Source organism: Cetorhinus maximus, chromosome 9 (genome assembly GCF_964194155.1).
Source record: "Cetorhinus maximus chromosome 9, sCetMax3.hap1.1, whole genome shotgun sequence".
NCBI classification, from domain to species: Eukaryota; Metazoa; Chordata; class Chondrichthyes; order Lamniformes; family Cetorhinidae; genus Cetorhinus; species Cetorhinus maximus.
This window is the reverse complement of record NC_135887.1, coordinates 98,144,136-98,161,982: the sequence shown is the minus strand read 5'-3', so window position 1 is coordinate 98,161,982 and position 17,847 is coordinate 98,144,136. Positions and strand designations below refer to the sequence as shown.

Sequence of the window (17,847 nt, the reverse complement as noted above, 5' to 3'; positions counted from 1 at the left end):
ACTTACTTCACTCCATATCGATCCCGGAACATGATATGGTTTCTAAAAGTGCGATTTACATCAAGGTCTATTTGTTTAATATCTTCCGAAACACACTGTGCTTGTATTTTCATTTTCTGTACATATAAAAAAAAAGACAATTTTAAAAGTCTCTTCCAGTTGAATAGTACACAATTTTGTCACGAGTACTTACAGTGCAGAAACAAAATTTGGCCCAACAGGTTCATGTTTGTGCTCCATGAGCCCTGTCCTACCCTTCACCTAACCTCGTTAGAGCCTTTGTTTAAATATGGCCAAAAAAGCTGAATTCCAGAGGTAAGATGAGAGTGACCACCTTTGACATCAAGGTAGCATTTGAGCAAGTATGGCATCAAGGAGCAAAAGTAAAATTCAATGGGAATCGGGGACAAACTCTCCACTGGTTGGAGCCATACCTAGCACAAAGGAAGATAGTTGTGGTTCTTGGAAGCCAATCATTTCAGCCCCACGACATCACTGCATAAGTTCTTTAGAGTAATATCCTTGCCCAATCATCTTCAGCTGCTTCATCAATAACCTTCTCTCTGTCATAAGGGGAGATGCTTGCTGATGATGGCAGACTGCTCAGACCCAATCTCAACTCCTCCGATACTGAAGCAGTTCATACCTGCATACAGCAAGACCTGGATAACACTCCGGCTTGGGTGGCAAGTAACATTCATGCCTTACAAGTGCTAGGTAAAGGTCATTTCCAACAAAGAATCTAACCATCTCCCCTTGAGTTCAACAGCACAATTATCACTCTATGCCCTATTAGCAATACCCCGCACATGGGTCACCATTGACCAGAAACTTAACTGAACCAGCCATATAAATACAGTGGCTACAAGAGTAAGTCAGAGCTAGGAATTCTGTGGTGGGTAACTCTGACTTCCCAAAGCCTGTCCACACAGTCTGCAAAGGGATATAGCTAGGTTAAGTGATTTGGCAGATGGAATATAATGTGGGAAAATGTGAAGTTGTCTACTTTAGTAGGAAGAAAGAAAAAACAATGTTATTTAAATGGAGAAAGGCTGCAGAATACTGTGGAACAGAAGAATTTGGGTGTCCTCGTACATGAATCACAAACTAGCATGCAGGTACCACAAGTAACTAGGAAGGTAAATGTAATGTTGGCTTTCATTGCAAAGGGATAGAACATACAAGTAGGGAAGTCTTGCTACAACTGTACAGGGTGTTGGTCAGACCACCCCTGGAATACTGTGTACAGTTTTGGTCTCCCTTTTTTTTAAAGGAGGGATATAGTTGCAGTGGAGGCAGTTCAGAGAAGATTCACTAGGTTGATTCCTGGGATGAAGGTGATGTCTTATGAGGAAAGGTTGAGCAGGTTGGGCCTATACTCATTGGAGTTCTTATTGAAACTTATGGTTGAGGGGCTTTGAGATGGTAGACGCTGAGGGGATGTTTACCCTTTTCAGACCATCTAGAACCAGGGGCACAGTTTCAGAATAAGGGGTCTCCCATTTAGGGTGGCAATGAAGAGGAATTTTCTGAGGGTCATTAATTTTTGGAACCCTATATTATTCAGAAAGCAGTGGAGGCTGGGTCATTCAAACTCTCCACTGGTTGGAATCATTCCTAGAACAAAGGAAGATGGTTGTTATTGCTGCAGGTCAATCATCTCAGTCCCAGGGCATCACTGCAGGAGTGCCTCAGGATAGGGTCCTAGGGCCAACTATCATCAGCTGCTTCATCAATTACCTCAAGGTCAGAAGTGCAGATTATGCAAACATGTTCAGCACCACTCGTGACAACTCAGATACTGAAGCAGTCCATGCGCAACTATACCTGGACAACATTCAGACTTGGGCTGATAGGTGGCATGTAAAGTTTGCGCCACAAGTACCAGGCAATAACCATCTCCAAACAAGGGAGAATCTAACCATTTCCCCCTTGACATTCAATGGCATTACCATCACTGAATCCCCCACTATCGACATCCTGGGGAGTTACCATTGACCAGAAACCTAACTGGACCAGCCATAAATACTGTGGTTACAAGAGCAGGTCTGAGGCTGGGAATTCTGCAGTGAGTAACTCTCCTCCTGACTCCCTCGAAGCCTGCCCACCATCTACAAGGTACAAGTCAGGTGTGTGATGGGATACTCTCCACTTACCTATGTGAGTGCAAATCTAACAACACTCAAGAAGCTTGACACTATCCAGGACAAATCAGAACTCCATCCTCCACCTTAAGCATTCATTTCCTCCACCACTTGCAACTATATTGCTGTTCCAGCACTCTTGCTGGGTTAAAATCCCAGAACTCCCTTCCTAATGTGGGTGTACCTCCACCACAAAGACTACAGTGATTCAAGAAGGTGGCTCACCAGCACAAGAGCAATTAAGGATGAGCAATAAATGTTGGCCTAGCCAGTGACACCCACATCCCATGAAAAGATAAATTTTAGAAAATTCAAGGTTGATTTCGGATATATTTGTGATCTACAAGGATTATGGAGGACACTAGGGAAAGTGTGGTTGAGGCCACGATCAGATCAGTCATGACCTTATTAAATGGCACAGCAGCCTCGAGGGGCCAAAAGACCTAGTCATACCTCTTATGTTCTTATGTCCACCATCTGCAAGGCACAAGTCAGGAGTGTGACAGAATGCTCCACACTTGCCTGGATAAATGCAGCTCCAACACACAAGAAGCTTGACACCAACCTGGACAAAGCAGCCCACTTTATCGGCATCCCATTCATCACCTTAAACATTCATTCGCTCCTTCCACCATTGTTGCACATTGGCAGCAGCATATGCCATCTACAAGGTGCATTGCAGCAACTCGGCAAGACTCCTTTAACAGCACCTTTTCAAACCCAGGACCTCTACCACCAGGAAACTATAGGCCAGTTATCTTTAACATCTGTCATAGGGAAGATGTTAGAAGCTATTATTAAAGGCGGTATAACAGGGCACTTAGATAAATTCAAGGTAATCAGGCAGGGTCAACAAAGGCTCTGTGAAAGGGAAATCGTGTTTAACCAATTTACTGGAGTTCTTTGAAGAAGTAACAGGTGCTGTGGATAAAGGGGATTTTTTGTACTTAGATTTTCAGAAGACATTTGATAAAGTGCCTCAAAGGTTATTGTGGAAAATAAAAGCTCATTGTGTAGGGGTAACATATTGGCATGGATAGAAGATTGGCTATTAACAGGAAACAGCAGGTAGACATAAATGCCTCATTTTCTGGTTGTCATGATGTGACGAATGGTGTACCACAGGGATCAGTGCTGGGGCCCCAACTCTTTACAATCTATATCAATTACTTGGATGAAGGGACCAATGGTATGGTTGCTAAATTTGCTGATGAGACAAAGGTGGGAAAGTAAGTTGTGAAGAGGATGTAAGGAAGCTACAAAAGGATATAGGCAGGTCAGGTGAGTGGGCAAAATTCTAGCAAATGAAGTATAATGTAGGAAAATGAGGTTGTCAATTTTGGCAGGATGAATAGAAAAAGGCATATTATCTAAACAGTGAGACTGCAGAGCTCAGATACTGAGGGATCTGGATGTCCTAGTGCATGAATTGCAAAAAGTTAGTATGCAGATGCAGCAAATAATTAGCAAAGCTAATAATGTTATCGTTTACTGCAAGGGGAATTGAATACAAGAGTAGAGGGGTTATGCTTCAGTTATACAGTGCATTGGTGAGACCACATCTGGAGTACTCTGTACAGTATTGGTCTCCTTATTTAAGGAAGGATGTAAATGCATTAGAAATAGTTCAGCGTTTACTAGACTAATACCTGGAATGGGTGGGTTGTCTTATGAGGAAAGGTTGGACAGGCTCGGCTTCTGGAGTTTAGAAGAGTAAGAGGCGACTTGATTGAAACGTAATATCCTGAGTGGACTTGAAGGTGAATGTGGAAAGGATATTTCCTTTTGTCGGAGAATCTAGAACTGTGGGTCACTGTCTAAAATGGGTGACCTCTTATTTTGAAACAAAGGTGAGGAAAAATGTTTGCTCTCAGGAAGTTGAGACTTTGGAATTTTCTTCCTCAAAAGATGGTTGAGGCAGAGTCCTTGAATATCTTTTAAGGCAGAGGTAAATAGATTCTTGATAAGCAAAGGTTATCAAGGGTAGGCAGAAATGAGGTTAAAATCAGATCAGCCATTATCTTATTGAATGGCAGAGCAGGCTTGAGGGGCTGAGTGGCCTACTCCTGCTCCTAATTCGTATGTTCATCTGAAGGACAAGGGCAGTAGACACATGGAACACCACTGCCTGAAAATTCCTCCAAGTCGCACACCATCCTGACTTGGAACTTTGGATGGAATTTTCCATTCAGGTGACTAAGTCTGGTGGCAGTGGGGGGATAGACAGCGTGATTCCCACTGGGCAGCAGGGTGGGTGAACATGCACGATCTTCCTTTCTTGAGCTCATCATTAATTATGCATCCATGAGGAGCTCGGTGAATTTCGTGTGGGGCAGGCAGGAAGTCGCCCACCCCGCAGTTACCTCCAGGGGCTGAAGGTCCTGGCACCATACTTAAATGGCATCCAGACAGATATACACTTACTGCAGGCCAGGAGTTGCGCAGAACTCCTCCTTGTGGCCGCAGCTCATACTGGAGAAGTTGGCGGATGTGAGCAACCACATCCCGGGACATACAAAGCTGACTCCGGTATTGCCTTTCGCTCATCTCTAGATAAGAGCACTGGTGGTGATACATCTGTGGTTCAGCCAATGCTCACTGTTGCAGTGATCCATGTTCGCCAGCCTCTTGACCTTTTTATAAAGGCCCTGCAGCTGCTTGCTGTTCAGGCCCTTGCTCCTCCTGGCTCCCTGCACCAACTGATGACAGACCCTCATTCTCATCTGAATGGCAGCCATTACCAAGGCAGGGTTGCCTGCAGCCTACATCATCGATGCCTCTGAGTGAATGAATTGAAGTGATACGTTAAGTGAGCATGTGTTTCACAGCTTTCCCATGACTTCAAAGCCAACAGGCCAGTGCTAAGCCCATTACCCTGGCCTCTGTCTAGAAATGGCATCCCCTCCCCACCCCTTCCAGGTAAAGGCTATCCTGGATGTCCAGAGTTGAGTATTCCTCCTGTTCATACACGCATATGGATACATTGTTCTCTGACCAGGGTGATGAGAGACATGTGCAAAAAGCTTCACTTGGACACTTTTTTTCCACTTGCCTCTACTACCCTCAACTTTAATGAGACACCATTGCCTTGGCAGCATAAAGTCTAACTGCATGATCCCTTGTCTGCCATGTCCATTCACCCAGGAGGATGCAGGTTTGGAGTCATGAGTTGGCTGCCCTCCACCAGCCCCTTGGAGGCATTCCACTTCCCTCCCTGCCTCTGACAGCTACCAATGACAAATGGCACAGGATGAATGGCAGCTCTACACCTTGCTAGGGTCTTGATGTTATGAGGCGCATGAGTCAGGAACAAACTTGCTACAATGCAGACTTCAATGAGAGGAGAACACAACTAAGCATCTTTGACATCCAGGTGCCTTAATTATTAAGATATCCCTTAATTCAATTCAAAATAATGGGTAGTAATAGTGGAGGATTTCAACTTCCCCACTAGTCAGTGTGATAGGTTTACAGGGAGTGGAATTTTTAAACTGCATCCAGGAGAGCTTTTTAAGCCAGTATGTAGAAGGTACTACAAGACAGGGGGTGGTCCTGGACTTAATTTTAGGGAATGAAGCCAGGCAGGTGGTAGAGGTATCAGTGGAGGAGCATTTTGCAGATAGTGATCATAATTCCATTAGTTTCAAGGTTGTTATGGAAAAGGACAAGGATGGGCCAGAAATCAGTTCTAAATTGGGGGAAGGCCGATTTTAATAAGATCAGATGTGATTTGGCCAGAGTGGACTGGGAGCAGCTACTTTTAAGTAAATCTGTGTCAGAGCAATGGAACTCATTCAAGAAGGAAATAAGGAGAGTACAGGGCTAACGTATTCCACCAAAGACGAAAGGTGGGACCAACCAATCCAAGGATGTCAAGGGATATACAGGATTGGATAAAGAGAAAAGGGGAGGCTTATGGCAGATACTGAGGGCTCAAAATAGCGGAAGCCCTAGAGGAGAATAGAATGTGTAGGGAGGAGCTTAAAAGGAAATTATGAGAGCAAAAAGGGGGCATGAGAAAACATTGGCAGGTAAAATAAAGGAAAATCCAAAGTTATTTTACAAGTACATTGAGTAAGAGGATAACTATGGAAAGAGTAAGGCCCATTAAGGACCATAGTGGTAATTTGTGTGTGGAGCCAGAAGACATAGGTAGGGTTCTAAATGAATACTTTGTGTTGGTGTTCACAAGTGAGGGATGATGTGGGTGTGGAAATCAGGCAGAAGGACTGTGATATAATTAAAGAAGTTAGCATAAAAAGAGAGGAGGTTCTATGTGGTCTGGCAGGCTTAAAAGTAGATAAATCTCCAGGCCCAGATGAAATGTATCCCAGGCTGTTGAGTGAAGCAAGGGAGGAGATAGCAGCGGCACTGGCAATAATTTTCAATACCCCTCTGGCCACAAGAGAGGTACTGGAGGACAGACAATGTGATGCCGTTATTCAAGAAGGGAGGAAGGGATAAACCACTAAGTCTAACCTCCGTGGTGGGGAAACTATTGGAAGCAACTGAGGGGCAGAATTAATCTACACTTGGAGAGGCAGGGATTAATCAAGGACAGTCAGCATGGTTTTGTTAAGAGGGGGTCATGTCTGACCAATTTGACTGAATTTTTCGAAGAGGTGACCTGGTGTGTAGATGAGGACAATGCATTTGACCTAGTCTACTTGGACTTCAGCAAGGCTTTTGATAAGGTCCCGCGTGGGAGACTGATAATGAAGGTAAGAGCCCATGGGATCCAAGGCAAATTGGCAAATTGGATCCAGAATTGGCTGAGTGGCAGGAAGCAGAGGGTGATGGCCGAGGGGTGTTTTTGTGTCTGGTTGCCTGTGTCCAGTGGGGTTCCACAGGGATCGGTGTTGGGTCCCTTGCTGTTTGTGCTTTTTATAAACGATTTAGACTTGAATGCAGGAGGGGTGATCAGTAAGTTCACGGATGACACAAAAATTGGTGGGGTGGTAAATAGTGAGGAGGATAGCCTTAGGTTACAGGGGGATATATACAGGCTGATCAGTGGCAAATGGAATTTAATCCAGATAAGTGTGAGGTGATGCACTTGGGCAGGACAGACAAGGCACGGGAATACATTATGAATGGTAGGACCCTGGGAAGTACTGCGGATCAGAGGAACCTTGGTGTGCATGTCCACCGGTCCTTTAAGGTAGCAGGACAAATAAATCAGGTGGTTAAGAAGGCATATGGGATACTTGCCTTTATTAGCTGAGGCACAAAATATAAAAGCAGGGAGGTTATGCTGGAACTGTATAAAACACTGGTTAGGCCACAGCTAGAGTATTGCGTGCAGTTCTGGGATCTGCATTATAGGAATGTGATTGCACTAGGGAGAGTGCAGAGGAGATTTACCAGGATGTTGCCTGGGCTGGAGAGTTTTAGTTATGAGGAGAGATTGGATAGACTGGGGTTATTTTCCCTGGAGCAGAGGAGATTGAGGGGGGACATGATTGAGGTGTATAAAATTATGAGGGGCATAGATAAGGTAGACAGGAAGGAACTTTTCCCCTTGGTGGAGGGATCAATAACCAGGGGGCATAGATTTAAGGTAAGGGGCAGGAGGTTTAGAGGAGGTGTGAGGAAGAATTTTTTTCACCCAGAGGATGGTGGGAATCTGGAACTCACTGCCTGAAAGGGTGGTAGAGGCAGAAACCCACATAACATTTAAGTATTTGGATGTGCACTTGCAATGCCATGGCATACAAGGTTAAGGGCCTAGTGCTGGAAAATGGGATTAGAATAGTTAGGTACTTGTTTGACCGGCGCAGACACGATGGGCTGAAGAGCCTTTTTTCTGTGCTGTAGACCTCTGACTGACTCTGACTTTACGAATTCAGCCACTTGCAGACCTTGAACGCACCCCCCCCCCTCCTCCCCCTACCCCCCTCTCCCCTCCGACACTCCTCTCCCTCCCAGGCACACCTTTTTTCCTCTTCTCTAATCCAGATACTCCCCCTCCACCCCAGACACAATTTCTCCCACCCCAGGTGCTCTTTCCCTCCCCTCCCGCCCACATACTTCCCCACTGCCCCCCAGGTACTCCCCACCTCCCCAGACACTTTATTTTTTTTCCCTCCCACATAGGCACTCCCCTCTCCCTAGACTTTTTTTGCTGCCTTCCTCCCTCCCCCACAGACGCTCCCCTCCTTCCCCGACACTTTTTTTACCTATCCCCTGCCCCATATTCTCCTGCTCACCCCTCCTCCCCCTTTCCCCACATGTTTCCCTCCCTTCCCAGGACACACTCCCCACCCTTCCCCAGTAAGCCTGCCTCCCTTGTCTGTGGGGCAGCAGGTATCGGAGGGGATGCATCCCGTCAACTCTTTGGGTGGCAGGGTGGGAAACCCCGCCATCTGAAAAATCCTGCCCATGGAAGATTCAACAATATAACCCATAATATGACAGGTTATGGGTGCTATTTAATGAAAGTGACTGGGGCCACAGGTGAGAGCCCCATGTCGTCTCTTCCAATCAGGCACTTAACTATGCAGCGGCAAGCCTTCCTTGAGGTCAAGGACTCCGGTGGTGAGGAGGTGTGGCTGCTGCCGGTACTATAATCATTCGCGGCTTATGATCGCTATGGACCCAAACATAGGTGAGTGTTGGTTGGGGGGTGGTGGGGAGGTGTTCAGCAGCAAAAGCTCTCAGCAGCTCCCCGCTCCTTCGCAATGCCAGATCTCTGGATCAGGCACTTTGTGCCTTTGAACAAGAGGCCTGCTCTGGAAGCCCACAAACAAATACACCAGGCAGGCAGGTGCATTTAATTTGACGAAAGGCAAAAAATCTGTTTCCCAATGGCGGATAAACTGTGAATTTTGTTCTCTTGATGTTAAAGGCAGGTCGAGATTCCTGATGAACAATGTCAAGAGCCCCATGTGCATTCATTAGCATCTCATGCATGCTAATTAAAAGGCCACCTCCCCAGAATTGAGCTCATCCTCCAAATTAAGCTTCCCACCAGCAAGAATTTGGAACATTCAGTGAATACCAGCAGTGACAGGATGAAGCCCCTAAATGGGCATTAAATGCCCATTTTAGGGCCTCCATTGGCAGCGGGATGGGAAGGCCATTCATGAGTCTTCCAGTCATGGACTTAATCAGGGCAGAGGTGGCAAGGCAGCAGGGTACTCACCTGTCACCCTCCCATCAGGTTAAGTGCCCACCTCACCAAACGTATTACCAAGATTATTTCCCTTGTGATAAAGGTTACGAAAGGACAGTTTAAAGCTGTGATTGATGGAATTACATGGATAGACATTCAACTGAATTGTACTTTCCTACATGTTTGCACTATTGTTTGAACCAATATTTTGGATTTAACATGTCAACACTATATAATGAAATTCGAAAAATCTAGTATGTTGGTCACCGAAGAAGATTGAAGGCAATAAAAAAATCACCTTGAGATGTTTAACCAAGTACTTAACACAAACAATTTCCTAAATAATTTACCTCATATTTCCCTTCATTCTCCGACTTCAATTTTTCCAAATCTAATAGCAGTGACCAAATCTGACCCCGAAGCTGTAGTGGGATTCCTTTGTAAATTCTACGGATCATCTGAAATAAAAATACAGGCCAGTGTTGCACTTGTCACATGATAATCATTTATGCTTAATTCTATGCTCGCATGGATAAATAAGTTTATAATGTTTAATTATCCATACATTTGTGATTGGAAACTTGTCTGTCAATGTAAAGTATATTTTACTCTATTTAACTAACTCATTATAAGTCTCTCTAATACAACAAAACAATTCTTCCTTAATCATAAATCAATGCAAAATATTTGTATATCAGCAAAGGCAAATCTAATCTTTGAGGGAAATGTATATTTTAATGTATGTTTACTGAGGATTACTTATTGCAATATAAAAGGTTTATTCATGAAGGTCAAGTTGATATTTATGTTTTTTTAAAATGAATTACATACTTTGTGAAATTTCACCTTTTGCAACAATTTTCCTTTTTCTTTATACTTTCATGGGATATGGGTGTTGCTGACAAGGCCACCATTTGTTCCCTAATTTCCCTTGAACCAAGCGGCTTGCCACACCATTTCAGAGGGCAGTAAGAGTCATTGCTGTGGGTCTGGAGTCACATGTAGGCCAGACCAAGTTTAGTACAGGTTTCCTTCTCTAAAGGGCATTAAGTGAATGACAATGGTTTTATGACTGAGACTAGCTTTTTAATTTCAGATTATTAATGGAATTTAAATTCCACCAGCTGCCATAGTACCACTATGTTACCATCTTCCCCCATGTTGTAATCTAGAGTTATGGATAGTGGTGGTAGAGGTGCCAACTTGCTGACCAGGAATCTCTCCTGTTCTTGCCACCTGACATTGGCATGTGTTGCAAGGATTTGCAGGTTGATACTCAACCTGTTTGGCCACGTTACAAACTCACTTTCCGTGGCCATCAAGTCCTGAGATGGGACTCGAACCCAGAACTTTTGGCTCAGAAGCAGGGATGCTCCTAACTGTGCCACAAGACCTCCTTTCCTCCTGAAGGAGTTAGCTTCATATTCATCATTCAAGTAATTGCCAGTGGACTCCAAGCACTGATAAACAGATCACTGTTTTCAAGGGTGGTGGGGGTAAGGTGGAATGGTGCAGCAAATCCACTGGGCCACCCACATAACTGCAGCAGAGGAAGGGCTAGGCCAATCAATGGTAGGAGTGGGGCTAAAGCTGTGACAGGGAGCATTATTGAAGGGGCAGAGCATTAGCAATGAGGCACAGAGTAATTATGCTCACCCTGCTGTCCAACAAATGCCAAATGATTCTGCCCAAGCACATTCCATGGTCAATTAAAACCAAATTGTTTCTCTGTAGATTAGTAACAGGTTGCAAATCTTCTGATCCCCAAATGATAGATAAGCCAACAGGAAATGATTGACTTCTTTCTTCAAAGCAGTCAATTTGCTTCATAGGAAAATGTGACATGTTGAAATGCCAAGTAAAAGCATATACATGTGTGTAGAAATCTCTCAATGTTCTTTTGCCTGAGAAGGCATGCCTGGGCAAGCAGGAGGCACTTAGTTGATATTCTAATTTGTATTTAGGAGGTGCAAATCTTGTAAAGGCTCAGCTAACTTATCTTCCAACTATGTCAAGGTGCTAAATGAACCTATAAGTAGAGGTGTAAAGAGACCTATCAATGGGCTTTGGCACTTTAGCTCTTTTTAGTTTTTCAACAATTAAGGTTTAGATCCTGCCCATTTAATTGAGAATAAACTTCCTATTATCTAAACTACACTAGATCAAGTAAATTATTCAAAATAAATTCATAATCCACACATCTGAAAAGTAATTACATGGTCAGGGATAATAACTCCTGCATGTTTCGTGCATTCAAGAGATATTAGGAGAAAAGATTACTGGTTCAATCATTTGGGGGCTAATCTCAGATCTCCGGTGTTTCCTGATAGCCACAGACATATCAACAGTCATTCAAATTGATTCCATTATTAGATCCCCGGGACGTCATCCTGTAAGGTATACCAGAACAGCACAAATCCCACAGGTGCAGAATTTCATCCACAGTTGGCTCTGTGTGCCCTATGCTTGTACATTTTATGCACCAACACAATCAACCAGACTAATTTATCAACTTAAATTAATAAAGTACTTTTTTCTACCATATCTCAAGTGTTATGGAAAGAACAGAAAAATAAACTCTGCATTTCAAGCATTGTTTGTTCTTATTCATTATAAGTTCACTAAGGTACTGCACATAAGGCTATTTAATAAGATAAGAGCCCATGGTGTTGGGATAGAATGGGTTAGCATGATAGAGGATTGGCTAACCATAAGAAAACAGTTGGGATAAGGGCGGCATTTTCAGGATGGCAACCTGTAATTAGTGGAGTGCCACAGGGATCAGTGCTGGGGCCTCTATTTGCAATATATATTAATGACTTAGATGAGGGAAGTGAATGTACTATCACCAAGTTTGTGGATGATCCAAAATTAGATGGGAAGGCAAATGGTACAGATGACATATGGAGTCGACAGTGGAATATAGACAGGTTAAGTGAGTGGACAAAAATTTGGCAGATGGAATATAATGTGGGAAAATGTGAGGTTACGCACTTTGGCAGGAATAATAGGAGCTGAATATTATTTAAATGGAGAAAGACTGCAGAAGGCTGTAGCACAGATGGATTCTAGAGTCTTTGTGCATAAATCCCAAAAAGCTAACATACAATTCAACAAGTAATAGGGAAGGCAAATGGAATGTTGGCCTTTATTTCACAGGGAATGGAGTATAAAAATAGGGAAGTCTTGCTAAAACTATACAAGGCACTAGTTAGACCACACCTAGAATACTGTGAACAGTTTTGGTCCCCTTATCTAAGGAAAGATATACTGGCATTGGAGGCAGTCCAGAGAAGGTTCACTAAATTGATCCCGGGTATGGAGGGATTTTCTTAGGAGCGGTTGTGTAGGTTGGGCCTGTACTCATTGGAATTTAGAAGAATGAGAGGCAACCTTATTGAAACACAAGATTCTTAGGGGGCTTGACAGGGTAGATGTTGAGAGGTTGTTTCCCCTTGGGAGAGTCTAGGACCAGAGGGCATAATCTGAATAAGGGTTCGCCCATTAAGACAGATGAGAAGGAATTTCTCCCCTCAGAGGGTAGTCAATCTGTGGAATTCTTTACTGCAGAGAGCTGGACAGGCTGAGTCATTAAGTATATTCAAGGCTGAGAAACAGGTTTTTAACCAGTAAGGGAATCGGGGTTATGGGGGGAAAAAGGCAGGAAAGTGGAGATGAGGATTATCAGATCAGTCATGGTCTCATTGAATGGCAGAGCAGAATTGTTGGGCCGAGTGGCCTACTTCTGCTCCTATGTCTTATCGTCTTATTATTCAGTTTATCTTACTATCTCATGAAATTATTTAAGCCTTTCATGAATGCATAATTTACTCTGAGCCATTTGAATGATTAAAATTACATTATTATACCTCCGCATACACACACAAAATAATGAATTTTCCTGAGTGGTCATCACTGAATGTGAGCTTTACATAAGTTTTAATAATTCTATATGTAGGATATAGCATCAATTTATTTCTGGCTGCTATTCAGAAATATGGAAAGAAGCCAAAAGCCGAAGGATCAGTGGTCTTTGTTTCTATTAATGTGATTTAGGCTGGCAAAAAAGAAAAATTTGTCTGGAAAATGAGGTCAGATATAGACATTTGGATATAACTATCCAGCTCTTTCAGATCAAACCATTTTATGTAAAGTTTCCTTATCAGAATTTACATTCCCTGAGTTTTTTTTCATGAAAAGCATCAGTTATTGATATCTCTAATCTCTCAAGCTTCCAATTATGCAAACATCTGTATCAAGCTAACATTAAAACAAACCAACTAGTATCAGTTTGTATTCATGCCAAAGACTCTGCTTAATAAATTTACAGAACATAACCAATTTTAGGAAGAAGATCTGGAGGACTTCATTCAAAGACTCAATTAGCAAATGCACTACCCAGAGTAGAACTGGATCATACAAACCAGAAGGCTCTTAAGTTTGATCCCTGTGAGTGCTAAGGTAGCCGATTTCAACCAGATCAGGGAGCTACACTTAATTCATTGCATCTGCATGCATACGAAGAGTTTTCAATAATGAAAATAACAGATTCCAAAAAAGATAATTCATAGATATATGCAATACTGAGAAGACCACATAGAAACTAGTAATGGAGAAAGATTCAATGCGACTGATGTCATTGGTTAAAGGGGTTTAAACATGAGAACCACCACAGATGCATATTAATTAATATCGACCAGCATATGAGTCCATGCAGTTAATACAGTCCACTCAGATACTGGGCAGAATCATCCCAGATTTGCGCTAAGTGCAGTAGTGGGCGTGAAAAAAGTAGTTTTACCCACTGGCACAATGGCAAGTTTTCACGCTGCATCATCCCATTCCCGGCGTGAATACCACCTCATTAATGCTTTCATGGGAAACACTCCAGACCGCTGGCAGGCAGGCTTGGATTTGCCCGCCACACCATGACCTCAGCACTTCCTCACTACAGGCACCATATTTAAAGTGTACCAGAGTGCAAGTCTACTTCATGTCTACAGACAAAGACTGCTCCAGGTGACAGATGGCCCCAAAAGCAAAGAAGTAGGCAGCCCCCAAATTTAGGGATGCCTCTCTGGGGCACCTGCTGGATGCAGTGGAAGGCCGCCGTGATGTTTCCTACCCCTGCTCTGGCCGCAGGAGTCACCAATCCAGCCTGGGAGGCACTGGCAGCGGCAGTCATGCCACCAGAGTACAGAGGAAGTCAGCCATCCAGTGCAGGAAGAGGATGAATGCTGTCATTCGTTCTGCCAGGGTAAGTCAAGCACCTCATCACTCAACACACACTCCCAATCCCATCACACATCCACATGGATCTTACACCTCAAGGGACAATACCACTAACTCTCTCTCTCTCTCTCTCTCTCATCCTCACATCTCCATCAGGCTCGTGTCCTCTCGAGCTCAAGTCCTCATCCCGTCCATGGCTCCACTCACCAAACACCCCATGCAGTGCCATGCATCCTGCTCACTCTGCATCTGTTTTCATGCAGGAGAAGCTGGCTCATAACAGCAGGGAGAGGTCCTCGATCCAGGGTGGAATGGCCCACATTAGACCTCTTGTTCAGAGGTGCGTGCCATTACGTTGATTGGTGAGGACGTGGACCATGCCTGCAGCAACAGTGAGGCTGGCAGTGAACACTTACGTGAGGGTCCTGCACCACATCAGCCCTCTCTCAATGCCACAGTGCTTTCTCTCCTGCTTTTGACTCTGCTGCGATGCACTAATTACCTCTACTTTACTTTGGTTCACAGGGAGCTCTGCCAAGTGACCAACACCCTCAGCCAGCCATTCCCTCAGCTCCATCCAGGTGACCTCTTTGCTGGAGGTGAGGACCTCCTCCATTGAAGAGCTGGAAATAAGCAGCCTGGAAGACTTGTCACAGTGCCAACCCACACCCACCACCAGAGCAGAGAGATACCTCGGTGGGACCTAGGCCCAGAGCAGGCTTGGGTTCACAATCGGGTGGTCACCGCACAGACATGTCCACAGCAGGAGGAGGCAGGTTCAGCTGAGGACTGCTGGGGAAGAGGCATCTGTGAGGTCCAAGTCAGATGATGAGCCTCTGGATTCGGCCTTCCAACTCATCATGGAGAGTTAGCAGAAGGCGGGGGAACATCACACAAAGCTCTCCAAGTTCTGAGAGACACGGGAGTTGGAGGAATGCATCCACCTGCTCTCTGATGTGTTGCCCACAAGTGGGCATATAGCGGTCTCCATGGGAAGGATGGTGGATGCAACGGGGACCCTGGTCCAGCAGAGATGTGCGCAGACCTGCACTCCATCGTGGTAGCCATGGGTGAGCTCCTGCAGTGGCAATGCAAGAGGGAAACGAGGCACCTCATTGTCCATCGAGGTGCTTCTTCCCATCAAAGTCAGGCTGTGGCCCCCAGGCATCTGAAGGGAGGAGTGGCGGCAGTTGGACACCCCTGGGTCATCCACTCAGGAAACTAAGAGATTGTCCGCTCCTTTTGAGTCCCCTTTGCTTGTGATCCCCCTCAACATCGCCCTCTGTCACCGCAGAGGGAGCAGCTGGCTCACAGGAGGACAACCAAAGCAAGCTGGGCCCTCAAGGCCTCGGCTGTCCAGAGGACACACGCCAAAGTCATCGGGGGCAACAGGGCCAACCATTTCACAGGCTACCTCCATCTCTGCTGTGATGTCAGGACAGCACCTCCAAAGTGGTAGGCCTAGGAAAGTTAAGAAATTCTGATCACAAGTGGTTGCACGGGTGAACACATTTTACCACTTTATAACCTGAAAATATTCATTTTCACTGAATAATGTGTAATGTTGTCTTTCAGCCTCATTGACAGACTTCGAGTCCTCCCAGTGCATACCGCCCTCCACTAGCAGTTCAGCTGCATGCACTGAAGCATGAGTGATGCTGGGGGGAGAAGTATGTGCGTGTCAGGGCCTTTCGGAGCCTCGTGCAAGCACTCTCCCATGCACATGGAGCCTTCGTCCATCACACTCATACTGTCCCCAACATTTTCAATGCTGCCTGTTGTTCAGTTGCCCATCAGAGCTGGCCTGCATCTTTGCCCACCTGCTAATTGCACTCCCATGCAACACCTGTGCCCATCTGACAAGACATTTCACTCACTTTGGATTTCAACAACAATGGTCATAGTCAAGTTTTTGATCAACTCCCCAATCTTTTCCCCTCCCTAACAATCCCCCTGGCATCACCTTCCACCTCCCCACCATCACCTACCAACCCAAACTCTTGTCTTTCCAGAATGTACAGGTGAACATGCACATTCCCTACCTTCCTGACAATCCTATCCCCTCCACATTGGCCTACTCCTTCCCAGCCCCATGGTCCGTGTCTGCCTCTGAGTCCCCACCAATCATCCTCGCTGTCCCTTCTACCGCTACTGACACTCTCACCCTCACAGTTCCCTCTGTCCCCTCTCATACTCACCATTCTCTCCTACCACACCGACCCTCAGTTCCATCCTCAGAGGCAGTCATTTGACACCACAGGCCCCTCCCTTGCACGTTCACCTGGACATCCCCCACCCTTACTCCCACCTCCACCATGACACCTTCTCCTCACAACTCCCTCCTCCCCACTGAACTCCTTCCTCCTTGCCCCCATCCATCCCAGACACCTTCCCACCTCTGAACTCCCTCCCTTACACCTACCTCCCCATCACCACATTCTCCCCCTTTAAACAATCCTCCCCACCCCACCCCCACTGACACCCTCCTCCTTCCTTTGCGCCCCCCACCCCCCGTACACCTTCCTCCTCCACTCATCTAGACCTTCCTCTCCCACCCCCTGCTCCCATACACCTTCTTCTTCTCCCTCTCACAGCTGGACATTCCTATCCTATCTCTCTCTCCTCTCTTTTCCCCCTCCACCCCACTCCTTGCCAATCATCCATAGCAGCTTATGGCCAAGACCGTGATGTTCTGAAGCAGACTGAAGACATCAATGGAGACTTCCTACTTCCATGAGCTGCTTTGCAGTGAAGCCATGTCCATGAGTCCACCAAACATGCGATGTCCGTGTTCCTTCAGGGTCCGGTAGCTGTAGAGTTCCAGCAGCTATGCTCCTCGGATGTCCACGATATGAACAAGGCCCTAGCGGTAAGTTCCAACATCTGCACATCATGCTTGTCCAGACATGTTTCTGGGCCAGAGCATTTCTCCACCAGCATAATGGTACATCTGGCATGGGGGGAAATTCTGGTCAGGCCTTACTTTTCATCCCATTACCAGGATGCAAACCGGGTTCAAGCTGGCCTCCAGCGGGATTGGCGTGCTGCCATAGCGAACGCCCTTGGATGATCCCATTGTGCTTTCACGTTGGCATGAAACCGATTCTTGGCTTTCTTGCCATATTGCTCCCCTGCACCCCACCCCGCCCATGACACCCAACGCCACTGGGGCCGGAAAATTCCGGCCTGTGAACTTGGGAGGTAGAAATGTTTGCATTGAGGCTGCTGGGAAACAGACAGGTTGCCCATGATACGAACGCCCCAAAGTAAGAAAATGGTAGAATGCTTCCTATACAAGCTAAACAAAGTGCCCTGAATGATTGAGTGCTAACACAGGTGAGGCATACATGAACTGGA

At 45.4% G+C, this 17,847-nt stretch overlaps 1 protein-coding gene across 3 annotated transcripts in view; it reads right to left on the bottom strand.

Moving 5' to 3' along the window:
- The window catches only part of LOC144684860 (uncharacterized), a 399,842-nt gene that overhangs the window by 190,058 nt on the left and 191,937 nt on the right, over window positions 1-17,847 (bottom strand). For all 3 annotated transcript variants that reach the window (XM_078549191.1, XM_078549190.1, XM_078549192.1), the window contains 2 exons: window positions 9,609-9,716; window positions 7-116 (listed from right to left, as the gene is read on the bottom strand). In XM_078549191.1, the coding sequence (XP_078405317.1) occupies window positions 7-116; window positions 9,609-9,716 (218 nt within the window). The remainder of the gene's footprint in view (window positions 1-6; window positions 117-9,608; window positions 9,717-17,847) is intronic.